Genomic DNA, 26,622 nt, shown 5'->3' on the forward strand with positions numbered 1-26,622 from the left:
TGCCGCGGCCCGTCGCGCCGGCGGAAGCGCGGCCGCAGCCCGTGAGGATGCTTCGGGCCTGGCGGGCGCCGCCGCTGGCGCGGGCCCGGGCCGGCGCCGCCCGGGGCTGGGCGCGCTCCGCCGCCTCGGAGGCCGCGGCCGAGAGCCGGGAGGACTCCCGGTACCGGGACACGGTGCTGCTGCCGCGCAGCCGCTTCCCCGCGCAGCTCCCGGGGCGGCTGCAGCCCGAGACGGAGCTGAAGACGCAGCAGGTGCGGCCGGGGCCGGGCCGGTTCCCCCGGGTGCGAGTCCCGGGAGGGGCGCGGGGCTGCCCCGGGCGCTGCGAGCCCCGGGCCGGCTGGAGGGCGGGGAGGCCGGCAGGGTTTGTGTTCGGTCCCGCCGCGCAGGGCGAACTTCGGGCCACTCTGGGCTCTCCCCTGGCCCCGCCGTCCGGGGTCTTTTTCAGAAAAGCTCAGGTTCTTGAGGTGTCTGTAGTTTGGATAGTCATAACTTTGATACAGTTTGTTTTGGAGGAGAGTAGCGACGGTCCGGGTAGTTAGTGCTACGATAATAATCTCAGGTCTAATATTTCCCTCTCTTTCGGCTTTTACGTATCTAAAACCCACTCATGTCTTCTCTTGCAGACTTAAAAAAGTGTAATTTTTTTGCCTGTCTGCCTTTGTTGTAAATTTTACATACAGGCTTTTTGGAAGCACAGAGACTTGTGATGGTTTTGGTCTTTTTCTTGTTGTTTCTGCAGAAATGTGGTTTTTCAGAACTGTACTCATGGCAAAGGCAAAGGAAAACAAAACAGGAATTTTGTCTGCATGATGGACCACCCTATGCCAATGGAGACCCTCATGTTGGCCATGCATTAAACAAAGTAAGTATTTACCTGTTTATTCCTGTGAAGTGGTAAAAACTTGCTGTCATGTGCTCGGTGTTCTCCGTTCCCATTTAAATCAGTAACACTTTAAAATGTTTGGGGTTTTGGTAGTTGGGGCTTTTAAAAACCAGTGGTTATGGGTATATGGATGCTGTACTTTGCCATGTTGACATAGATACCATACCCCAGTATACATACCATGTGCTGAATGCTCAGTGTTCATTTTGATTCAGCCCTGAGATTCACATCATTACACCGGCCACAAAGTGAGAAAAACTCAGATTTTGAGCTGTCACCCACAGCTTCTCACGGCCCCAGTGCCAGAGCCTGGGCTGCAGCAGTGTGCTGTAGGTCCAGTTCAGTGTTTTAAAAATGAGAGCAAGTCAGATTTGTTCACTTTAAGCCTTGTAAGTTTATAAACTTGCCAGTTACACTGGTTGTGAACTCCTTGGATCAGAGGTCCTCTAATATTCTGCCAATGTACAAAATGATAGGCAAGAAAAATAAAAATGCAGGGTCTTTGGATCACAGAGTGGTTTCAATTGGAAGGGACTCTAAAGATGATTTGGTTTCAAACCCTCTGCCATGGGCAGGGACACCTTCCACTAGACCAGGTGGCTCAAGGCCTCATCCAAACTGGCCTTGAGCACTCCCAAGCACGGAGCACCCAGAGCTTCTCTGGTCTTAAATATAAATTTATCCTGCAGCTTTTGATACTTGTATTTTTTAAACAGGAGGAGCTTAATTACAAATGTGGCTGTTCCACATGGGGGAGCTAAAGTGATAACAGACCCTTGTGGCTTTTCAGATTTTGAAAGACATCACCAATCGCTTCCATGTGATGAGAGGTTATAAAGTGCATTATGTGCCAGGATGGGATTGCCATGGATTGCCTATTGAGTTGAAGGCACTGTCAGAAGTCAGAGGAGCTGAAAATCTTTCACCAATGGAAATTCGGCAGAGAGGTAAATAAAGGCTTTTAGACTTTTCTGTGGCCTTTTCTATTAGCTGTTGGTGACATTTTCTGTCATCACTGGGGGTATTTGCCAAGTAGACAGGCTGGAATCTGATGAATTGGGATAATTTCACACAGGCTTCATTTATTGCTGTAATGGGCATGCAGAGCATTGACCCTCGTTTAAAATAAACAAAAGGAGGGCAGTGGATTTGGGTGTCTGCTTTGATTAACTGTATAGTGGCAGGAAGCTGCTGTTTATCAGATCAGCATCCTTTTGGTTTTTGAAGGCAGAATTTGATTAGGAACTGAAATGATGCATGTAGAAGTCAGGCTCCAGGACAGCTTGGCTCAGTATCACAAGTAGGAATGTATTCACTGACTGTTTTTAACAATCCTACAAAACTATAGGGGGGATCCTTTTAGAGAAAGTCTGCATTATATGGAAACTGTTTTGAAGAAATAATTTCAAGTACAATATGGGTTGAAAGTCATCATTGTTCAGCTGTGAAGCTTTTTGTAATGAGCAGTTGAAACTGCTTTAATTTGAAATTGTGGTAATGAAATGGACTAACTTATTTTCAGATGTATGTTACTTAGAAAATTTTGCATCAGCATCAACAGAGGGAGTTAACTTTCACTCTTACTAGTTTTATGTTGAGAACTGATTTTGAGAACTTTTTTGTTCCTAACAATATATATTTCCCCCGTGTTTCTTAAGAAGAAAGTTTGTAGTGTAAAGACATGTGCTTAGTGTTCCTGTGTTAGTGAAAAAGTGCCACTCCTGGATCTGTTTACTCTTTGCAGTCATTTTTTGTAACAACCAATCTGAAATGTGTGTATTTTGAACCATAACAGGGCATAGGTTCACGGCATTCAGCTCCGGCTTTACTAAAAAAAATCAATAGTGCATTTTAAGTAGTATTTTATTGATCTTAGTATGCTAAACCATGTGCTTAATGGAACCATTCCCTTCAGCCAGAGCATTTGCAGAAAAAGCAATTGAGAAACAGAAATCTGCCTTCATCCGTTGGGGTGTCATGGCAGATTGGGCCAACTGCTACCTTACATTTGATCCAAAGTATGAAGCAAACCAGCTGAGAGTTTTCCACAAGATGTATGATAAGGTATGTTAAATTTCTTGAATTTCTGTGGAAGTCTGTATTGATTTTTCATGAGTTTTGTTCCCCCTAACTTTTTTTTTCCCCCCATCACTGTCCTCCCTAGGGTTTAATTTATCGAGACTATAAACCTGTGTTCTGGTCCCCTTCAACAAAGTAAGTAAAATCAACTTACTGTTTTGTCTTTAAAATTTTAGCAAGGGTGCCAATAGCTTTTGATGTTGCAGTGTGTAACTTGTGTTTGATGTGTGCCAGGACAGCCTTGGCTGAGGCAGAGCTGGAGTACAACGAGCAGCACGTCAGTCGCTCCGTGTATGTGAAATTTCCACTGCTGAAGTCGCCGCCCAAGCTGACTCCTGTGATAGGTACAGCTTCTCTGTAGCTTTAGAGACTTTGAAAGCTTTGGTTCTTGTTAAAATTGTGAGTAAAGTACTTCTAATTTACATCTGTAGATGGATCATCCCCTGCTAGTGTGCTAGTCTGGACCACGCAACCTTGGACTGTGCCAGCCAACCAAGCAGTTTGTTACATGCCAGACTCAGCGTAGGTGTCTTTCACTTGGTTCAGTTGTCTGGGTCAGTCCTTACTGCTATTTAGCAGCAAAATCAAAACATTCTGGACTGACATTACGGTTTACTTTAAGCATCTTTTTTGGGTTTTGTTTGGGGTGTTTCTGTTGTGTTTTTAAGTGATGCAAATGTAAACTTTTTTCTAGACCTAATACTTTAATGTCTGCCTGATTTGTTTTGTCTGATTTTTTATTAGATTAGTTCTTCTTCATGAGGCAAGGTTACCTTGAAACTTTTTAGATTAATGTGTGAATTGGACATGTAAAACATACTTGTCTGTCTTTTAGAGATGAAGCATTTCAGCATTTCACAGATTAGTAGCTTTGTGGTGTTTGTAGTTATTTAGTATCACAAAGGCATGTTTGCATTGCAGATACTCTATTGTGAAATGTGTGACGACTGGACAACACTTCATCCTTGCTGCAGACAGGGTTGAATCTACAGCTGCTGTTCTGGACACACAGTTTGAGGTTATATCAACATGTAAAGGTAGGTTTTAATATTGTTAATCTTAAATTGCTCAGAAATCTGCTGGTAGGTGTCTGAGAATTGCTTCAGTTTTGATGGATTAAAATGTGTTTATAATTTCAGAATATGCTTCATTAAAATAGTACAAAGAGAAGAAGGAGTCTGTCAGATTTACTGTTGGTGTATTGTAACTCAAATTATCATGCATAGAATTCAAATGAATTTTAAAATCTGGAATAGTGCTTGGAAAAATGAAATGTAGAGTGCAAGTCTGTTCAGTATCAAAATCTTAATTACATTGAGTGCAGTTTGTCTTTCCATCCATTGTTGATGACAAGAGGAGGCTAATTACAAGTATGACTGTCGAGGTGTATGACTAGGTGGCTGTTGTCTCTCTGGACAAACTAAAGCAGTTGAGTTGGCATCCTAACGAACTGCACAGTGGCAATTCTTAACAGGCAGGCTTGGGATTCAGTGTCATGAGCTGGGATTTAGTGTGTCATTGGTAAGCTTTATTCATTTGCCTCTATCTGTGATTCAGTGCTGGAAATATGCATTTGTGAAGGAGGTGAGGAATCTGTTTCTGTGATTTTTTTGTTTTCTTTGTTTTTCCATGCCTTCTTTTCAGAGGAAGAGTTGTTTTTATTCAATGATGAAATTACCGGGGCTGTTTATTCTCACAGCTTCCACCTTTTTGAATCTTTTTGAATTATGTGCTTTACAGATAACATCTAGGAGGAATGGAGTTGAACCTTTTAAAAAAGAAATTTCGTATTGGAACATGTTCTTTTTAACTTCCCATTTATTCAGAAGTTTTTTACTTTTCTGTATTTGTGTTCATAACTGTGTGATAGCAGTTCTTAAACATGTTCCTTCTAGAAGAAAATCATTCTGAGAACAGCATTTCGTCATTGCATATTCCTTAAGCTCTGTGATTCTTGACTTTCAGCAGGACTTTAATTAAAAGTGTTTTTTTTAAACCACTTGTTTTTTCTGCTCTCTGATAAAAGAAGCGGAACACGTGAATTGTGCTTCTCAATCTTCTGTTTATTTTTTTTATCTTCTGTTTGTATTTTTCAGGTGCAGATTTGGCAGATGGTTCTTGTGCTCATCCCACCATTCCTGGCAGAGTTTCTCCCCTGTTACCTGCAAATCATGTGACAATGACAAAAGGGACAGGATTAGTTCACACAGCCCCAGCTCATGGTATGGAAGATTACAGCGTAGCTTCCCACCATCAGCTGCCCACGGTACTTTATCTTTTCACCTGTTGCTCTTGATTTCCTGCAATTGATTGAATGTGTGCCCCGAAAATGATTTGTGTTAATTTGTGCATAAAACTTGAGAATGTTTTGAAGCATTCACAGAAGCGTGAGTATCGCTAATGGCCTGCAGGAATGCAAGACTAACCTTAAAGAAATGTGTATCAGGATAAAAGAAAAAAGTTTCCTTCTGGTAATGAAAACTTAGAGGGAGGTGTTAGCATCAAATTTTTCTGCTTTTTGTGTGGTTCTGTTTTTTAAAGGAGAACACAGAGAATGTTTCTCAGATATTGACTCTCACTACCCAGAATTGTCTTTTACATTCAGATCAGTAAGTCACCAGTTATATAGGTAATTGTTAGGGTTTTTTTTGTTTCAGCAAAGCTTGTTTTAAACACATACATAAATACAGCTCACTTATGCATGGCCATTTTGTGATTGATGAAGATTTAGGATATGGGGGATTGGGAGAGTTAGGTTTGCTTTTTATTTTGCACTGTTTATTTGAAAAGTCACTAAAATACCAGTGACTGTGATATATGATAGTTGTGGTACGTGTGCAAATGCAATGGTGCTCATTTCTTCTGACACCTAAAATTCACTTGCCTGGTAGATTACTAAATTGCAGTTCACTACATCTGAAGTGTACTTAAATATTTTGTTATTCATCAGGAAAGGAGTCACCCAGTAGAGTATTTAACTCACTTTTGAATACCAAAATGATAATTAATTGCCATGGGGTATTTCATTGATGTGACTAATTTATTAATTTATTTTCAGGATTGCCTTGTGGATGAAAGTGGGTGTTTTACAGAAGCAGCAGGTCCTGAACTTAAAAACAAGAATGTTCTTGAAGAAGGGAATGAGGCTGGTGAGTATTTCGTATTTGACCATTTGTTACTTCATTAGTTACAGTCCTGCAGGTATATTTTGAGAGTTTGTATAAACTGGCTGTATTTTGAATATGGATGAGACATTTCTTGCGAAGTGTTGATTAAGGAAAGGACTGAGGTTAACAGCAGCTACATGTTCAAATTAAAATTCAGTCCTGCCTCATTTTTTTCTCTCAGTCATTAAGATGCTTCAAGCAACTGGGAGTTTGTTAAAAGAGGAGAAATACGTGCACAGTTACCCCTATGACTGGAGGACTAAAAAACCAATGATTATTCGTGCCAGCAAACAGTGGTTTGTAAACACAGCAGATGTGAAGGCTGCAGCACAGGTATGTAATTTTGCTTTCTTATGAGACACTTGAAGACAACTGATGCTGTTTGGAATCAGCAAAAACATGTTGCTCTAGCTCCCTCTAGAATATGTTCTTCTCTAGGGTTTATGAACAGTAGTTGAAAAGTGTTAATTACTTGTTGCAGTGAAATATGTTACCAATTTTTTTGTCAATGTTGATATCATCCAGGGTAGCAACACTGACTAGTATATTTGCTCATTGTATTTACAGATGTAGAAGTTTCTTGGAGCTGCTGATTTTTTTTCCCTAAAATATTTTTTTAAATATTATGTTTCAAGGAATTAAATTAGAAGAGAATTTTAATTAGAGAATTTTATCACTATTAAAATTACCTGGTTTATGTTAGACTAGCCTTGTGTGGCTAGACATCTTCGTTTGCTGCCCTGTTAATTTTGTCACAGTCCTATTTTAAATAACTTTAAAGCTTGGGGTCTTCTGCTCTTTGAAGTTATGTAAATCCACACAGAAAATTCAGACCAGCACCTTAGGGTAACAGTGATTTTATTCTAATTAGGGCAAGAGGTGTATATTCCATATTTATCTTTATTTAGAATGGATAAAAATATGGTGGTTACTCTGCAGGGCTGGGAGTGAGTGGTAGCCCACTACAGTTTGTATCAAGGTAGGTTTGCAAAGTAGACAACAGTAGAAGATACAGTCAGCTTTTAAACTTCAGGGTGAGTCACTGATGCCATTTTTAACTCATTTTTAGGGCATGTCTGCTAGAGTCAGAGAACTGGGGTTAAGTTATGGAAGAGCAGCAGGCAATTGCCTGAGAATGTGTTATTCAGTACTGGGAATGGGAGAAGTGATCTGTACCACATTTTACTGGCAGCATAAACATTCTTTGTGGGAAAACTGAAGCATGTTCAACAGTTCAGTGTCTCCTTTATAGGATGTGCTGAAAAAAGTGAAGGTGATCCCTACATCTGCAGTGAACAGGATGCTGGAGATGTTGGACAGAAGGACCTTCTGGTGCATCTCACGGCAAAGGTGCTGGGGCGTCCCGATTCCTGCTTTTTATCAGAAGAGCACAGGAGAATGCTTGATAAACAGGTACCTGTCCAGCCTTAGGCACTGAGCAGTGACAGAGGGAGCACTGTCTCTTGTGCTGCTGTTTATGATATTAGAAAACTTATTATTTCAAGTAGGAATACCTGCTTTTACTTGTAGTTGTTTATACACAGACCTAATTTAGCTGTAAGTTAGAACAAGCAAAAACGTGTTGTTGGAAGTGACTTGTATATAAATAATAGGAATCAATTTACTTAGATACTTGAGTTACTTGAAAACTCCCCTTGACATTAATTGCTGCTTTCATCCCTCATCTTCAATGAGCTGACAGTCATGACTGGCCTTTCCATTTAAGCAAGCAGTGAAATGCAAGTTGTGGTTAGAATAGATGGCAGCTGTAATTGTAGCACTGTATGTTGAACAGTCCAGGTATTGTGTCAAAATAGCCTTTTGCAGTTAAGTGACAATGAGATCTGAAGAGGAATAATTGGTTGCACATTGGTTGCAGAATAAATAAGTGCATTTTGTTTCAAAACAAAATTAGAAGGTTTTGAAGACCAGCCTCAAGTATGACCCTTAGCTATATGATTTGATATGTCCAGATCTTCAGATGCTGGCCTGATTCTGCCACCTTTTGGTTAATAGTATCCAGATATTGCAAACACTGCATTTCAGGAGTTCTAGACAACATAATACAGAGTAAATCCAAGCTATGCTTTAAAACAAGGAAACTCAATATGATCCTTTTCTGTCCTGTAAGGAGTAATAGAGTTCTGCTTTTACTTCTTTGGGGAACAGAGGTTTTCAGTTTTGAATGCCCTCTAAGAGGTGATTTCATAAAAAGAGTATTGTGGAGTTCCACATTCATTGAATTAATTCCATAATTTTTTCTGCCTTGAGACATGCTGATGTAAGTCAGTTTTGTACACTTTAACCTTACAACCTTTTGTGAAAATTAATGATAAACTTTCACAGCTGGAAATGAACTTGAATACTGCTGCAGAACATTGTTTTTTTATTCTGGTGTTGAATAAATGTACTGCAGGAGTCCAGCATGTTTTCCAGAGGCTGCACTGGGCACACAAGCAGTAGATAGTAGACAGTAGTAGGTGAGGCTCAGGGTGTGGAGAGCAGGGAATGGACTTTAGACAGGTAGTCCTTAGCTTCACCTGGTGTGACTGGGTGTGTAGGTGCAGAGAGATGTACTTTGGCTCTCTCACTGTAGGCAATAACTGTGAGAAAAGACCACAATAGCTACAATGTCATTTATAGTGCCTGGATAATGCAGGCACACATCAGGAAGTAAATGGGTGTGGAGTTTGTAGTGTATAAAACCATTTTACCTGCAAAAAAGTGTGTGTGTGTGTCTATAAAAAAACTACTGAGAAATACTTCTTCTGTTCTGGTTGAAGAGTAGGCTTGAGTGTGTGTGGGTTGCTTAAAAATGGTTAAATATGTAGTTTAAGAAGAAAGAAAGTGTCATGAAAGCCAGTCCAGCAGCTGGCACTCAAATGTGAAGGGCACCATGAAGCAAGGGTTCCTTCTGAGTGCTGAGGAGCTGGGACAGAAAACATTTGAAAGCAGAGATGTGTGGGAATCACTTTAGGTTGTAGTAAAATCACCTTGAACGGCTGTGACCTGTATTAGAGCTGCTGCCTTTTGTGAGTGCTCCAGCCGTGTGAGGCTATTCCTGGAGTTGTGCAAAATGAGGCAGTCGTGGCATTTTGATGTGGTAAATTCTGCCATAGCTTAACACCTCCAGCTTTGTGTGTAGGTGTTGGCCCAGCAGTCAGACTCATAGGGGAGTGGACAAAGGCACAGCATGGCATGTTTGGGTAGAATTGATCTGGGGAATAAAGAGAGACGTTTGGGAAAAAAACAGACATATTCAATATGATTGAAAAGAGATTTATTTCATTTGACTCACAGCTTCAGACACTCATTTGTAGCCAGTACTCTTTACTTCTTACTTTACTTACTCTTGATGGAATTCTCCAAGGAAGTGTAAAGCAGTCATTAAATATTCTAAAAAGTTCGAACTTAAATATTTGTGAAAGTAACTGTAAGAGACATCTGTAACTGGAGTAGTGGTGCACAGAATGTTGGCCTATAGAAGTGACAGGCAAATGCAGAAGACAGTCTGTCAATTCATAGGTCATTTTCCTGGACACCAGTTCTTATCGAAAAAAGATTGTTTTGTTACATTTGCATTACCATTTTGAAAATCATATTCCATCAGGTTGCTGACATACTTTTAAAGAAGTTTCATACTTAGACAATGTGAATAATTAATATAATTAAAACACCAGGAAATAATTTGCGTTTCAAAACAAGAGCTGTTTATAACTTGAATGCTGGATAAACAACCTTTCAGTAAGTAGCAGCTGCTGTAGAGTTTTTGAGTGACTATCAAAAGTAACAGCATCTCCACTGGAAGTCAGTGTAGTCCACATGGAGTTGCTGTTACATATGAGAGCACCAGTGGTCGATCTTGAGTGATCTTGTTCATGTATCACCTGTAAAAAGACTTGTAAAAAGAAAAAAAAAAAGTCCCTAAAATAAATTGCAGTTTCCCTCTGAGAGCTGTCCCTCAATTTGTCACATGAAAATCTGCTGAAAGCCCTTCTTTCAAGGTGGAACTACTTTCTCTATCAGTTTTTTTGCCACAATCCAGTCTTTTTAACTTTTAAAAACCAAGAGGTAGTTTGTAATGTTTGATGCAGGATCTCCATGAGTCTCCCTGCTACTGTGCCCCCCCCCATAACCCCATAAGATTTTTGATTCAATGACACTGTCATCTATGGTTAGAAATTTAATATGCCAATGATGTTTAAATTCTTTTACGTGGAGTGTGCTGCATCATATTGTGACCAGGAGTGTAAAAATTATTATTAAGTACCCCTTGTAGGAAAGATAGAGAAAAGAGAGAGCACTTTTTCGTTATTGCCATCTTCACTAAGAATATAGAGGTGAGATTCTGTGGAATTTTTCTGCATAAATGGAGAAAAAGGACTGTGAATAATTTAGAGTACATGCACAAATAGCTGCTTCCACTGTGTGACAGCTTTCAACATTTAATACATTTCAAGAGAAAACATTCCTCATCTAGAAGAAACTCTGTAACTCATGGAAAAGATGAAAGAGCTCCAAAACTAAAATGTGAGAATTGTATTTCCAGTAGTAGCTCAGCTCAGGTAATAAATGTGAGATACAAACTTTAATCTGGCCTCTTGCGATAACTGCTTTACAAATTCACTGCTCAGATATTGGTAGTAAATAGTAGTATTGCAAAGATTGTTCTAATGCCTCACAACTTTTCTCCGCTTCCCTGTGACTTTGATTAACATGTAAATTAAATTTCTGAAAAAGAAAAATCCAGTATGTTTTTGGAAGTGTGTCCTGTGCTCTAGTTTGTTTTTAAAAATGATAAGACATTTCAGTGAATTGCAATTAGTAGCAGCTTACCATCCCTTAAATACTTACAGCTGTAGTATCGACGTTCTTGTAAAGCAGAAGATAACTTTCCCTCTTCGCCGCTGTTGGAAAGGAGATGGAGAGAACATCAGGGCTCTGTATTCTTCTGCTCCTGACTGTATCTTAATGCTGCCTAATTTCTGTTAACAGATTAAATAAGTGTGCAGCACAATCAATATCTGGCTCCCGGGTGATTGGCTGGAGCCGTGGTAGCGTGAATTGCCGTAGGGGTGTCAGAGCATAGCAGGGACACGTAATGCAAGTTCTTCCAGATAGCCTCTGAATACAGGGCAAAGTTTTACAATGGCCTTTATGGCTCACTCAGGGAATTATCATGCTCACCTTGAAGGCTGCAGATTATAAAGTGATGAGTAGTTATTTGAGCAAGGTGGTTTTCACTTGCACCTTACAGAAAAGAACTTTGCAAAAATCTTGCTCCTTACAATGCCTTAAATACCTTAAATAAAGTTATTTCTCTCTTGTAGTAAAATTAACCATAAGAATCCTGTGAGAAGAGCAGGGACAAGTACAGGGGTTGTGTTTTTCTTGTGTTTTTTAAACTGTAGGAGGAAAAAGGATTTGTTTAAAAATTTTTCATCTGAACTGCCTCCTCTTATAAAATGCTTGCTAATGTTCACTTCTATTCTGTAGGGAAACACTGTTTAGGGGAAAAAAAAAAAAACAACAAAAAAACAACAACTTGCACTGCTAAAATATAATATTTTTTAAACATGATTTGAAACTAAGATAGAATTTTGAGAATATTGGTCAATAAAAAGTTGACTTCACAGTCCTTGACTCCTTATTTCTTGTAAGTAATTGATAACACAAATATGACCTTCTGCTTATCTGAAAACTTTTATCTGTAGCATAATGGTACCTGTTGGTTCTTGTGTTACAAAAATGTCTCAAAATCTGCTCTTCATAAATTAATAGTGTAATCTTTGCATTGCATAGCAATATACTTGATAAAAGGTTAGCCCATAGTATATTTTGTGGGAATGGTGTATCTACAAGGGTACACAACTTGTGTGACATTGGCAATACTTACTGTAAATGAAGGCAGGCATTTTATTATGGTTTCCCAAGGGAGAGTAATAGCAAGGGTTGATTTCCTTCTTGTCTTTCTCCTCCCCCACCTCTGATGGAAAGAAAAAAATAGTTTCTTAAGAGTATATTTCTATATGTTAATTTTGGTCTATAGCTGGATTTATCACATTTATAAATCCCTCCAAATACTGATACTGTGAAATACCTGTTGAATATTTTTAAAATATGTAGGTTGAAAACCAATTCATCACTGGAGTTTGTCCCTCCACTGAAGTGTATTTGCAATATGAAAAGGTTATGTGGAAGACAGGTTTAGTTCCTGTTTAAATTTTGCACTTTACAGGATGTGCAGCTTTTCTGTACTAATTGCAGGTATGATTCCTGATCAGAGAATTTTTCTGCCTCTCACTGAGGCCAGAGCCATTAGCTGAGCACTGAAATACTTCTTATATGAATCACTCAACATACACAAATATTTTACATGGTAATAAACATGTTTTAGGGTAAATCATCCTCTTTTTAATTTAGCTACTCTTGTCTTCTGCTGATGAGTTCCATGGGTAAGACTTGGCCAGTGAGAGGAAGACATTGAAACTCAGGAGAGACTCTTGAAATCCTCACATGAAGACAACTGGTTATCTGTAACTGTCTTCAAATATAACCCTGATAGGGCATTTGAGAAGAATCCAAGGTGAAAAAATCTATTGGCAAAGAGTGAAAAATAATATTGTGTAGTGCTTTTTGTGAAATGCTGGGTGCTGCAGTATCACCACTAAAGGTCAGGGTGTCAATCCAGCTTTGTCAGTGCAAGGTACTGATCATGCAAAAGACTAATTCAGCGGAATAGTTTAGTCTGGGCTGAGACAAATTTCTTTTTATTTTTTTCCTGCAAGCTTTCTGAATTTGAAGATTTAGGGTAAAGGAGGCAAGACATAAGGCTTGCACATCCGCTATCTGCCAGAATTGTACCAAGACTGGGGTTGTTGGTTGCTTTTGTCTTGGAGAAGTAACACTCTCACAACTGGAGGCATTGCCAAACAGGCCTCTGTGCAAGTACTTCTGGAAAAAAGTGATACCATTCAGAACTGGAGCTCCTCAGTGTTGTTTTAGCAAGATAAATGTTAGCAGATACATTACAAAGCCATAAATTGTGCCCTGCCATCATTGAAGTGGAAGGTGGGTGATGCTTGTGCTGGTTTGAAAGGGGCAGAAAGGTGGTGGTGCCAGCTGGATGTCCATGTCTGAATGTTGCTGCTTAATGGCCTTTCCCTGCAGAGAACCTGCTGGGATGTTCTACAGGAATTTATTTTGAGAAGTCAATTGATTAATTGATGATTGATTGATTGATTGATACAAAATTGATGTTCTGTCATTGCAACTTGAGCAGTCAAGAGCAAAATTGGATTTTCTTCTTGCCATTGCACCTTGTGTCGTGACCTGGTAGCTCAGCTTATTAGCAGTGCAGTAAAATACTGTGCTGAAAATCAAACACAAAACCAAGTGATGACTGAAGAAGATCATCTGCCTTCTCTGTTTTCAAGATAATTATGCTAGATCATTATTTTACTTTTGCAATAATGTGTCAAGAAATTAAGTAACTGATTAAATCTTCATTTCTTGAGTTACAAACAAATCTCTCATGGCTTGGGTAACACAACAGGTTTAGTTTGAAGTTGGCAGGTCATGATGATCTCCTTAAAGAGAGTAGATGTCTTAAAAATCACCTCTTCAGCAAGTGCTCTGTGAATCAGAAAGACAAAGTGTGTGGGGATCCTCTTTGATTTTTTAAGATACTGTAATTTATGTCTAGACTTGGCATTAAGCAATATTAAAAATCAATTCCCCATTGCCTTACCTCTTGGGGCCAAGGATTGAATGTGTCATAAATAGGGCACAGAACTGCACACCTTGAGATTGCCTTATCTGTTCAGATCAGAAAAATGCTTAGTTAACTTTTAAATTTTTCTTATTTCCGTAATATCTGTTTATTACATAGCACCAGACCTTTGTCCTGTCTGGTGCTATATAATATGAACTCATAGATTGCATTCAGAGTGTACATTGAATGGTTTATTATCACTCCTCTACTGGGTGCACAATTTTCTTACATTACTTGGACTAATATATTTATTACAATTTTAAAAATATATTGCTAAAATGGGGGAATTCAGGCAACTGGAAGCCTAATATATATATGTATGCTACTTGAAAAACTGTCATTTACTCACTCGTTTCCACATGAGTTTTCAAGGTCTCTGTATCCAGTAGGAAAAATAAACCTGTTGTCAAAAAGAGCAGACATTTTAAGGGGGAATAGTTGTGCAGTTTCTTTAAATTCAAGGTCAATAAATAACGAGTAAAATGGATTTGAGAATTTTTCAAGCTGCTGGCATCTTTTCTGATTGCCCCAGTTATGGAGTATTTGCAGAAGATGATGTTTGGAATCTATGTGGGTTTTTGTATGTTGTACAAATCTTCCCATCTCAGAAGGCAGAAATAGAAAGTCTTTAATACAGGCAGGAAGCTCTGTGAAGTCTTGTCTGGATTTGAAGCTGGAAAATCACAGGTCCTTAATAGCTTGGTCTGTGTATCAGCATCTCTCACTGCTTTGGTCTGGGATACTTGTGGAAAGGGGTGGTTAACTCCTCCATTCATAAACCCCTTTTTTCTTCCTCCTAACCCAGTGAAACCATCACAGATGTCATCAAAATAGTGGAGCAGCAAGGGACAGATGCGTGGTGGGCCCTCCCCATTGAACAACTCCTGTCAAAAGAGGCTGTGGCAAAGGTAAACTGCTGACTTCAGGTACAGCAGGTGCTCAAGACAGTTGAGTGATGGGAAATAATAGAAAAACTTTGTTTATTCCCATGATCCTCTTCAGTCTTGTACCCTCATGAGAAGGTATCTTGTGAAAGGAGTATTCAAAAAGTGAGATCTGAGTGGGGCAGAATACACACAATTGGGTTTGTGCTGTTAATTCAGGGCAGAGATCTCCATCCTCCCCCTCCTCTTATATCAGGAGGAAAGTGGCATCCTAATTAACCAAATTACGAGTCCAAATATGTATTAGGTCTTGTTCATTAAGATGGATTAGAAATTTTATTTAGTTCTTCCTAACTTTTTATTGTTCTTTAACAACTGTGTACTTAAGCTGTAGTGTTACTGTGCCATCTGAGGTTTTCTCTGTAATTTTTCCTTGTCCTACCTTGGGTTTCCATCAGTAATTATCTGAAAACTCTTGTCAAAAATTATCTACATTGTTTTGTGTTCATTCACCAAGTCGGTAACAGAACCTGTACAAAACTGGTCCAGAAACCAAATTTGCTTGATTTCTAGCTTTGAAAAGCATTGATGATGTAGAGTATTCTATTTGCATTATTTAATAATTGTTCTCTCAATAGGCTGGTGGTCATGATGTTTCGGATTATGTCAAGGGACAGGATGTCCTAGACATTTGGTTTGACAGTGGAACTTCCTGGGCTCATGTTTTGGAAGGTAAAGAATTCCTATGTTGATCCTTTTTTAAAAATATTTGGAGAACAAAATTTAAGTGTTCTGTGTGACAGCGTTGGTGTCAGCAAAACTGAGGCAGATTATGCCAGCAGCAAGCTGGCTGTGACTTGTGAAGCTGCTTTTGCTTGTAAAGATAAGGATTTAATGTTGGCAAACTCATTTTCAGCATAATTAAAGTTGAGGTTTTTCTAATATTCTGCTCTAATGATTCTGCTGTGTGATTGCACTGTGTAACTGCTAATCATATCATACTTGTTTTGAGTGGAGAAGTGTCATAGCACAGACAGACAACTACTTTGCTGCTAGTTGGTAACTCTTAAATTGTTTTTAGTTAACAAATTACAATCTCTGCTTGTCTGTGCTATTTGAAGCAGAGTAGCACTGAGATCAGCTGCTCAGTCTAAGTAAGTTTTACAATTTAAAAGCGTAGGTGTGCTTTTTCCACTTTTGGTTACTTTCAATAACTAAAGCAGTATATTATGGCTTAAAATATTTATACTTGCTATATGCTATTTATGGCTCCTTCTGCCAGTAGTTGCTAGTCAGCAGGTAGCAGATAGATATTTGTATGAAAAGATGAAAAATATACACTGTTTGCCTGGAGGATAGTGCAAAGTCAGGAGTCCTTTCTAAAGGAGGAGTCTGGTCCCATACATCAAGTCTGTTGGACTTTAAACCCTCTGTACACAATTGCATGATAACAATCTTGTGGAATTATAAAACACGTTAGTACCAGAGTTTTATTTCTTAGCAACGTGGTCAGGCACCAGTACCATCAGCAAACATTAATTTTCTAGAAGACTTCTGCATACATTGAGGTTTAAAAATGTTTAAAAATGCTCTTTAAAAATGTTTCTGGTTTGATTTTGAAAGGTATAACAAAGTAGTGGTATTTTATGCAGTTACAGACTTGTACTATTAAAGGGCTGAACACCTCAGGCTGCAAAGGCTACCTCTAATCCAGTGTAAGGGAGATAACTTTTCATAAAGAATAGCAGAATCAAGACTCTGGTTTAATTGTTAATTTGTGTAAAGCTCCCAAATGAATTCTGTAATGTATAATAAATATTGGGGTTATCACAGTACAGACTTTCATGGAACCATTACAGGTTCCTCTTCACTACCTAGTCCTCTCATTCCATGAAATTTGCTGGAGCTTGCTGTGTGTAAGGGGTCTTCTTCTGCTGTGTGACACAATTGGAGTGGCCTCACTGCTGTAAAAGCTGTGGACTGGCTAACCAGCAGAACCTCCTAACCCTGTTTATTCTCAGAAAGGACACAAAAATTGCATTACCTTTTTTCTGTGGGGTTCTAGCCACTGCCAGAAATGAAGTACAGTCTGTGATTCATACCACATTACTGGTTTAACTCACCTTTTATGAAACTTTGCAAGAGAAGTTGTTGAATTAAGAGTTTTGTCATCTATTTCCCAAATACACTCCATTTTTTAAAGCTTTTTGCAGAACTTCTTCCAATATCAACAATAATCATCACGGCTTACAAGCAGGCTAATGGGTGGGATTACTTTCCAAAATACTCCTGGAGAAAAGATTAAATTCATGGAGAAATCCAAGATTGCTTAGAGAATGTCATAATGAGAGGGACTAATTTTGTGGTAGGAGATGAGTGATGGCCAAGGCTGTTGCTGCCTTCTGATGTCAGTGTTGGTGGCAGAGATTTTTTCACAGCACGAGTTACTTTCAGGGAAATTGCAGGATATAAAAGATGGCTAAAACTGAGACTAATGTTTGTTTTACTCTACCCTGAACTCAAGTTATTGAAAATTCTGAATCAATGATCTGTTAGTAACAAGCAGGAATAACAGATGTTACAGATTTCCCTGTCAGTTCCAGTTTTGTGAAAATAATTCCTTCTCTCCAGCAGCTCTGTGACTCAGGGAACTTGGGCCTTAGTTTTCAGTGCACTTGACCCAGCTGTGTCCTAGCTTACTAAAGGAGATGTAGTTGGTACAAAATTCATCCCTTTAGCTGATGGCCACACGGATTGCTGCCAGCAAATGCCACAGGTTGGGAAGGGGGTGAAGACGGGCTAGAAGAGAGGTTCTGCTGGATGAGGTTAAAGGAATTGCTCAGTGACAGCCAAGCCCGTAAATCATAGGTTGCATTACCTTCTGCCTTTGCACAGTCTTATTTCTAATGCTTGCCCTGCTGCATCTCCTTCCAGGGACTGGGCCTATTTCTGATGGACATAGCTTAAAGCTGCTTTTGTTCCATTAATTTATGGTTGGCTTCCTTTTTACAGCCTGGGTGTGCCTAAGGTACCACTTGTAGCTAAATGACAGATTAACCAAACTGTTCTACATCAGCAGCGTGGCAGGTAGGAAGGGGCAACTTACACGGTAAAATCAGATTTGGCTACTAGTCACAAATCCAGAATTGTACAGCTAGAAGTAGACCGTGTGTGAAATAAACACCACTCACTGGCATCACTGAGGGCAGGTCTACAAGTGCAACGTTCTTGGAAATCCCACTGCCCCTAAAGTTTCCTGGGGATGCTGTTTGCTTTGTTAATGCTCTGTTTGCCTAACATATTTTCACTGAAAAGTTTGTTGTTGTGCCCTCTCAGCCTGTTTGTTTCTTGCTACACATGCCTCAAATATTTTTTGTTTTGAAGAACTGTTTTATGCAATATTAAAATTTAAGTCCAAATGCTTAAATGCTTCATACGTGGATAACTGCATTTTCACAAAGCTGCTGTGAGGTAGAAGAGTGTTAATCCACTGCTTCCAAAAAGAAAGTGTGGTAAAAGTTTGTGCTAATTTTAAATACTTAATGCTGTGGTGCCCAGCACTTTTTCTGGTGTTGGTCTTTTGCTTGAAGTTCAGCTTTTTGACAGAGTTCATTTCAGTAGCTCCTTCTGGAACATCCATTTAAGAGAACTCTTTAATGTCTTAAAATTCACCTACATTTTCATCATTGGCAGAGTGCCATCTTCACTACAACATTGAGATGATTCTTTTTTAAACTATTTCATGTAAAAATGCATACTGGACTTTACTGTGTTGTGATTTGCCACCGGTAACAGTCACACAGCTTTTTACCCACAGTTTTGTGGATATTGCAATGATGGTAGTTTTTAACATCGTAGCTTTTTTTCCCTATCTTATTGGCTAATGTTTAACTGAATGAATGTAATTATTTTACAACTTGCCTATCTAAGTGTTTAAACTTTCGTGCTGACTGAGAGGCTTGAATTTATCTTAGCTGGTTCATTCCTGGCATTAAAATACAATACGTTTAATCTAAAAGTCAAAGTCTGTAAGATCAAAGATATGGAATCTTGAAATCCAAACCAGAAGGATCATAAATTGTAATTCTCTTTAATGACCTATGTACTATATACCTCAGTTAAAATAAACAACAGAAAAGTCTCTTTGGGGTTGTTGGACATACTTCTCCATTTACAAAAAAAAAAAAAAAAAAAAGTGAGCACTGTTCTAATGAACTTAAACATAACAATCACAACTTCAACAAAACCGAGGAAGAAGAGCTACTTCTAAGGCAGGTTTTGTATATGCAACCCCCGTGTTTGTATTTTGCAGATAAAATGTTCAAGCCTCTGTTAACTGTGCAAGCACCAGTAGCCAGCTTGCCAGATGTACTAGTTCCTGTCAGAAAAGCCCAATCCAGTCTGCTGTTTGTAATCAGTTTGTTGAAATTCTTCTCTCCTCTAAGTTCTAACTACTGGTATTTCCATGCAAAGTTCACTTCTCTAAAATCAGTGGCTAGTAAACTAGTTGTAAGTAACAAATGTGTTGTTACAGATTTTCTAATGTTACTGTCTTCCTTAACACAAATATTCTTTTTTATCTTGTCCTCACAAGTATTTTTGCAGTCTTTTAATAGCAAGGCTGCTCCTTACTGTACTTCTAACCCCCAGACTCTTTGCAGATTTCCTTGAATGAATAAGCAAATGTGTAAAAACCATAATATCCACCCACACATTTTTCCTGTGCTACCTGGAACTGTGTGGCCTTGACCTTTGTAATGTTGAACTTCCCTTTATTACAGGATGGATCTAAATATCGAAACTTCCATTAAGTTAGACAAATAAATCAAGTGTATCAGCAGCAGAAAGAAACATTTTCTCAGGGGTCCTAGGAAGAGGAAAAAAGGAGATAGTGAACAAAAATTGAGCAGAGAAATTTCTGTCCAAATATTGAGAAAGCAACATCATCAACCTGTAGAATCAAAACTAAGTTCCAGACAAATATGTGTATGGTTTTGCACCTTTGTAGGCTTTGACTTGCATGTTCTGCTGTGCTCCACATTACTCTGTTCTCACTCTGGTGACCTGTCTGGGATTACTTAGGACAAGGAGGGACTTCTTGAGTCAACAAGTTTTGTACCTTTTTGTACAGTGACTGAATTCCACCAGTAAAGCCGTTTAAACTGTGCTGTCCTCTCTCAACCCTGTGGAATAGCTGGGTTTGCTCTTCTGCCTTTTATGTGCAGTCAGCTAATACCCTGCCTGCCTTGTAGCACCATTTTCCTCTAAAGTACTCATTAGTTCCACTTGTTCTTCCCTAGCATTCCTCTTTTTTTTCCTGTGTGTGTATTTACAGGGAATATTTCTGCTCAGCCTTCACAAGAATAAGCTAAAGAAGCCAGGCTTTTCCAGATGCCTCTATTCCCAACAGGCTTTCTTGTTTCTCATGTTGTCCTAACTCTTTCCCAAAACTTTAAATCTTCCTGAAACACCAGTGACCAAAAATGTAAATTCTGTCACAGGTGAGCTGTGGTCACTGCCAAAGTTTCCTGCTCTCCTCTGTAAATGACTTTCATGGGCTGCTTGGGCATGTTACCTCTGTGCCTTGTGCCCTGAGTAATTCCAAATGGGGAAGCTTCAGATGGTGGCATAGATTTTTATTAATTCCAAAGTATGTGAACTTTTCTTGAATATTCCAGTTTGTTTAGGAGTACTTGGAAAGTATTGTGAGAACTTCTGTGAAGCAATCTGAGCATGATAGCTTCTTTTCATAATTTATTATTTAGTTTCAGAGACAGCAAACTTAAAATAAAAATTATTTGTTAAATTCTGGAGTGTGGCAAGTTTTGGATTCTTTTAAAAATCATGATACTAATGAATCCCTTGTATCATGGTTAAGTAACCACACACCATTTAGAAAAAAGTAACTTACCCACGGGGTTTAAAAAGCAGAATAAATATTACTAATCACCTTCAGAGATTTTGTGTGTTAATTGTTTTAAGATACAAGGCCTGATATTTCAAATAAAATGTTCTGGTTTTAAAGGTGCAGAGCAAAGAGCAGATACATACCTTGAAGGAAAAGACCAGCTGGGAGGTTGGTTTCAGTCCTCTCTCTTAACCAGTGTGGCAGCAAGGAAAAAAGCACCATACAAGTAAGTGTGTGCATTGCAAACACATTTCTAGTCCATTTACTGAATATTGGGCTTTTAGAAGTGTGCATAGTAGTGTATAAACAAGAGAAATCAAACCAGTATCAAGTATCTGATTCATGTTCCTATATTTTCACTGTAAAGTTTTTCTCATATTAAATTGTAATTACTGTTTAACTTTTTTCTATCATAATTCTAATAATGGTTTCATTCTTAATCATTTAGGAATTGCATTATCAGATACAAGTCTGGCTTTTTGCTATCTCTCCCATTCCCATTATGAAAGAAATTTTCTGGGAAGTGCAGTGTGCAAATCTTCCAGGATCATTGACTTGTGAATTCAGCATTAGACTGTAGGGAATTAGGAATAGTTGTGTGCTTGTGTTCTGCTGGAGCTGTGGCACACCATTTATCTCCTGGAAGATGGAAACATAGGGAAGGGGAATGTGGCTCAGCTGCAAGGAGGCTGTGCAATTTTGGGAGATGTATGGCTTAAAAAGTAAATAACATTTTAGTCTTTAATTAATCTGAAATACATGTGGATATCTAAACAATCTGTTGCTTGCACAGCAAAATTAAATTAGGAAAATAAAGTTGTTTGCTCTCTTTGGATATACAGGGTATATTCATGGTTGGTTGAACTCAGGGGATGAAGCCTCAGGCTCACCAAAACAGGGGGGTTCTTGTGTGCTTTGACTTAAGAATATCCTCATTAGAAATCTGTTCTTAGCATAGATTTTTCCCTGGGATTTTGTTGTCACTAAAATCTTCCCTGCAGGACTCTGGTGGTTCATGGCTTTACTCTTGGTGAGAAAGGGGAGAAGATGTCCAAATCTGTTGGCAACGTGGTTGACCCTGATGTTGTCATCAATGGAGGCGAAGTAGGTGAAGCTCCTGAGTTTCTCAGAACTGCCACTCACAACCTTTCACTGCCAGATTCTGCAGCTGTCTTGTGGCAGAACTCTGTCAGACTCTTCTTTGGCTATACTGCAGTTCCATTTGGTGGGACTGAAAACCTTGAGTTGTGTTGTAGTGCAAGAAAACCCCTCACCTTTGTTCTCTGCTAAGAGAAAATTATGCAGAGGGTGTAGATGATGCCTTTTTACAGTGTTGATGGAGTAATGGAGAAGAGGAATAATAGAAACCAAAAAAAACAATTAAAATAATGAACCTCTGCTGCCAAACTGACTGAAGCCTACCATGTGTGGTTGACAGTGGAGCAGTCAGATGTTGCAGTTGCACCTCAGCAGGCTCCCTGCTCTCATGCTGTTACTGACTCTGAAAACTCCATTCTATGGTCAGGAAGGTTGCATTGCTGGTGGTGCTCTGAATTTCCTTCCCTCCCCAGTCCTGCTGTTGCTCATTCTGAGGCCGTTGAGCAGATTTTGCAGCTTACTAGACAAAAGAATCAATCCTTGCATCACTTCCTTATCTGATTAATTAAAACACACAATTGTTCCTGTTCTTTCAAAAAGGAGAAAAGCCATTTTCAGATTTGAAAACAGTCTGAAGGGGAAGAAAAACCTATGTAGTTTTAGATATTAACATTGCTGTTTTATTGATAAGCATTCAAAGGGTTTAAGGCTGCAGATGATTTTCTCTCAGCTTACCTGGATTCTAGCACTGCCTGTACACAGAGGGCTGCAGGCGTGGGTTGTGGCCCTGCTCAACAGTAACTCCAACCACAGCAGCCTCCAGGCACATGGACAGAGTTTTGGTAGTCCTGTGAGGAGCAGGGAGTTGGGCTGGATGATGTCTATGAATCCCTTCCAGCTGGAGATAGACTATGGCTCTGTGCTTTCCTGTCTCCTCAGGATCACACCAAGGATCCTCCATACGGTGCCGACGTTCTCCGCTGGTGGGTGGCAGAATCCAATGTTTTCACGGAGGTGCTGATTGGGCCCGTGGTGCTCAATGCTGCCAGGGATGACATCAACAAGGTAAGAGCCACCAGAGCCAACACTGTTCATCCCAACAACAGGTCCTCTGTGTATTGCCTGCAAAGCTTTTCCAAGCTTATTTAGGGAGGTACTACTGCTTTTTACAGCTGTGGGTCAAATAGTTAAGTGTGCTGAGAAAAAGAAGAATCATTTCGCAGCTTTGTGCTTTGGTAACAGCCAGTTTTTATTTTTCTGTAGGTCCTTTGCCCATGTGTTCTTCATGATGCCTTTGTAACTGTTCAAACAGTCATTTTGAAAAGTAATCAGTTTTATTTAATGACAGAATATGAGCATTTTGTGTTTCACCTACCAAGGCTAATAACGTTTAATTGCTCCGGGTTGTTGTAGCTCCGGAACACGCTACGCTTCATGCTGGGAAACGTGGAGGGCTTCAATCCAGAGACAGATTCCATCCCCCCTGCAGAGATGTACATAGTGGATCAATACATGCTGCACTTACTGCATGACTATGGCAGCAAGGTAGGGGGGAATTGTGTTTAGATGAACACATGTGTAATGTTTTCCATTGGTTATGTTTTCTTTAGATGTGTGAGTAAAGTGTGTGTGTCAAGCAGGCATATATTACAATCACAAAGGATCCTTTAACCCACTGTACACTCCCTTAAGCCCATCTCAATTTTTGAGGAAGATTTTTAACATTCTTAACTTGATTTGGACATGAACCAGATTTTCTCACTCACTGCCCAAGGCCTTGAATTAGAAGTCTCTGAAAATACTTAAAGATAGATATTAAAAAAAAAAAAAAGAAAACCAAACTAAAAACTAGAGCTTTTGGAATTTGCTATTGGACAGAGCTTTGTCATTTCTGTCACTCAGAACCATTCTGCTAAAACCACGGGAAGGGTGTCTGGGATTTCCCCTTTTCTTTCCATTCAAATTTGAATGGAAATTATTTCTTTGGCCTAACTATTAACTGACTTTTTTCCTCTCCAACAACCTTTCAAAGTTTCTGCCAACTTCGTGCCACTCATTACGTTTACTCTAAGTTTAGTTTATCAGGGGCTGTCATTGTATGCTGTGTGATGCAAACCAATGCATTGTTCTTGCCTCCCTCTCCCAGGTTACAGAAGCCTACAAACAATATGATTATAGCAAAGTTGTTCGACTGCTGCAAGCATTCTGTTCCAAAAGCTTGTCTAACTTCTATTTCAGCATGATCAAGGACAGGTGAGTTCCATCCTGCTGCCTTTAAAAGGGAAAAAAATAAAGGAATGGGTCTGAGATGGGGGTAATAAGGTTCCAGGTGAATGCTGAGTGAACACAGGTACCTCAGAGGACCTCTGAGTGCATTCAGCTACGTGGTTGTCATTGTTGTGCTCTCTTCTGTCCACTGGTGGTACTGAACACTTGAAAAGGTGATCAAACGAGCACATTTAAAACCAAATAAATATTTAAAGACAGTCTTGGATCTGTATTTCTACCCAGAAAGGATGTGAATTTGGGAAGACAGGAGGAAGGGCTTTGAGCAGTTAGCTGTACAGCTGAATGTATTTATGGTTTTTTTAGATCAGTAAAAGAATCCTAAGGCTGTGACAGATCCCTGTGTAAATGTGCAGAGCTGTTTCGTGGGTGGGGGGTGGTTATATTGATCTTCAGTAGCCAGAATGTGAGTAAAGGAGGAGTGGGGGGAAGAGAAGGAAAGCCCCAGTGCTGAGATTTATAGATGAACCAGAGAAAGGGGCTGACAGCTGCAGGCTCAGCTTCCTGAGGATAGATTCTTTCTTCCCCCATTAACATGTAGAGAATGTCCTTTCCTGTGACTGCAGATGGTCCTGTCTGTAAGCCACTGTGCTTGCCTAGGGAAGGGCACTCCAGAAAAGCTTTCCTTAGAAAGGCTGGCTGGGTCACACTTTTGTATGTCCAGTGGCAGTCCCAAAAGTGTGGGTGTTGTGCAGAAACATCAACCTAGGCACACTTCCTAGCTCTCCCTGCTGTCTTGCAGGCTCTACTGTGAAGAAGCAAAGGATCCTAAGCGGCGCTCATGTCAGACTGTGTTGGCAGAGGCTCTGGACATCGTCGTGCGCTCCTTTGCACCCATCCTGCCCCACCTGGCAGAGGAGGTTTTCCAGTACATCCCTTACAAGAAAGGTAAAGCACGCAGCACTGCTGAGCCATTCCTTTAGTGCACTGTTTAACTGCACACTTACGGGGGCTGCAGTTTCAGAAACATGCCATTCTTTTTTATTATACATTTCATAAAGACTCAGACTAAAATAAAAATTGCTTTTGTTTTGCTTTCAAGACTCAGAGGGTGTGTTTCGTACTGGCTGGATTAACACAAGCTCAGCATGGAAGAAGCCTGGCATTGAGGAAGCAATAGAAGGTGCATGTGCAATGAGAGACTCCTTCCTTGGGTCCATCTCTGGCAAGAACGCTTTGGAATATGAAGTCATCATTGTCATTGAGCCTGGATTGCTGTTTGAATTAATGGAGGTAAAAAATGCAACTAAGAGTAGTGTTGTCTGTGTGAAAACTTCCTTCTGCTTTGTACTCACCAGAGAAGCACAGAGGGGTTGCGGGTGGAAGGCACTGCTGGAGCCTCCCAACAGCCCCTTGCTCAGGCAGGCTTAGTTAGAACAGGGTGCCCAGGCCTCTGTCCAGTTGGTTTTTGGATACTTCTGAGGATGGAAACCTGGCCAGCTCTCTGGGCTACCTGTGCCAGTGCTTAACCACCCTGACAATAAAAACCAGCTTTGTGTTTTTTTGGAGAAGGATCACCTTCACCCGGCTAGCAATGTTCTAATACAGCATTCTAAGGTGGGATGCTGCTGGCTGTCCCTTGGGAGAGCAGAATGCTGGCTCATGGGTAGCTGCTTGGCCATCAGGCCACTTTCTCTTGGACACTACAGTTCGAGTCTGTCCTCCTGCTCCTGGCAGGAGTAAATCAGACTCATGGTTCAAACCATCCACTCTGATTAGGAACTCTGTATGTGTTCTATTGAATGGGTGGTGTGGAGAAACAAAAGCAAGTTCCAAGTCTGAAAGTTCTCTGTCCTCCAGGCACTGCAGGCTGAAGAAACTTCCAGTGTTTCCCAGCTGAATGAGATAATGATGGCTTCCCAGACAACCCTGCTGAGCGAGTTCCCCAAAGAAACGCCTTCAGATGCAAACATCATAAAAGGAACCTTTCTGATTAACTTGGAAGGTAAGAGAACCATTCCTGACAGGCTCCTGCACTACAACACAAGATTGTTTGTGGCTTGAGTCTTACCTACAGCTCCAGCCTCTCTCTCAGCAATGACATTTTCTTTGGCAGGTGGTGACATCTGTGAACAGTCTTCATACAAAGTTATAGCCCGACCCATTGCCAAAGCAAAATGCCCTCGCTGCAGGAGATACACGGCCGAGTCCTCAAGCACTCCCTGCCCACGGTGCCTCCAAGTCCTTGCTGCTGGAAAGGGGAGCACGTGAAGACAAAATGCCTATGCAAAAGCTGCTCCAAAGTGGCTGAAGCAGCAGGTCTGCATACTGGAACCTGTAGAAACAGATGCTTAAGCCCCAGCCTGAGCAGGAATATCATGCATTTTGGGGAACCATGTGTGTGTGTGTATATATATATATATAAATATATATATACACTCCTTGTGTATATCACTTTTCAGCTTAATAAAAAGGGTGGTTAAAAATAACTGACTGATTTACTTGTTCTTAGTAACTTGTGTTCTGTGGAAGTTCACTTCCATTTAAGAGAAAACCCCCAGTGAAGCAGCTCTTGTTTAATTTTTATACTGGCAGCTGGTAGT

The 26,622-nt window shown here is 39.9% G+C and overlaps 1 protein-coding gene across 1 annotated transcript; it reads left to right on the plus strand.

Moving 5' to 3' along the window:
* The first annotated feature begins 32 nt into the window (after nucleotides 1-32).
* On the plus strand, nucleotides 33-26,508 carry IARS2 (isoleucyl-tRNA synthetase 2, mitochondrial). The gene is made up of 23 exons (XM_066316223.1): nucleotides 33-251; nucleotides 740-862; nucleotides 1,674-1,830; nucleotides 2,799-2,947; nucleotides 3,048-3,097; nucleotides 3,197-3,306; nucleotides 3,394-3,484; nucleotides 3,884-3,999; nucleotides 5,059-5,228; nucleotides 6,021-6,111; nucleotides 6,311-6,462; nucleotides 7,382-7,542; nucleotides 14,709-14,811; nucleotides 15,426-15,519; nucleotides 20,813-20,921; nucleotides 21,697-21,799; nucleotides 22,733-22,858; nucleotides 23,207-23,338; nucleotides 23,940-24,046; nucleotides 24,822-24,967; nucleotides 25,122-25,312; nucleotides 25,880-26,024; nucleotides 26,136-26,508. Exons 1-23 carry the CDS (start codon nucleotides 48-50, stop codon nucleotides 26,288-26,290), a joined length of 2,985 nt encoding a protein of 994 aa, XP_066172320.1. The 5' UTR covers nucleotides 33-47; the 3' UTR covers nucleotides 26,291-26,508.
* Nucleotides 26,509-26,622: the final 114 nt, after the last annotated feature.

This window comes from Sylvia atricapilla, chromosome 3, assembly GCF_009819655.1.
Source record: "Sylvia atricapilla isolate bSylAtr1 chromosome 3, bSylAtr1.pri, whole genome shotgun sequence".
Taxonomy (NCBI): Eukaryota; Metazoa; Chordata; class Aves; order Passeriformes; family Sylviidae; genus Sylvia; species Sylvia atricapilla.

What these genes read in the sequence shown, in the direction of transcription:
- IARS2 (XM_066316223.1), top strand. Translation starts at nt 48, where the DNA reads ATGCTTCGGGCCTGGCGGGCGCCGCCGCTGGCGCGGGCCCGGGCCGGC. An exon ending in CGGAGCTGAAGACGCAGCAG is followed by an intron (nt 252 to 739) that starts GTGCGGCCGGGG and finishes TTGTTTCTGCAG; the next exon opens with AAATGTGGTTTTTCAGAACT. An exon ending in TGCATGACTATGGCAGCAAG is followed by an intron (nt 23,339 to 23,939) that starts GTAGGGGGGAAT and finishes TCCCTCTCCCAG; the next exon opens with GTTACAGAAGCCTACAAACA.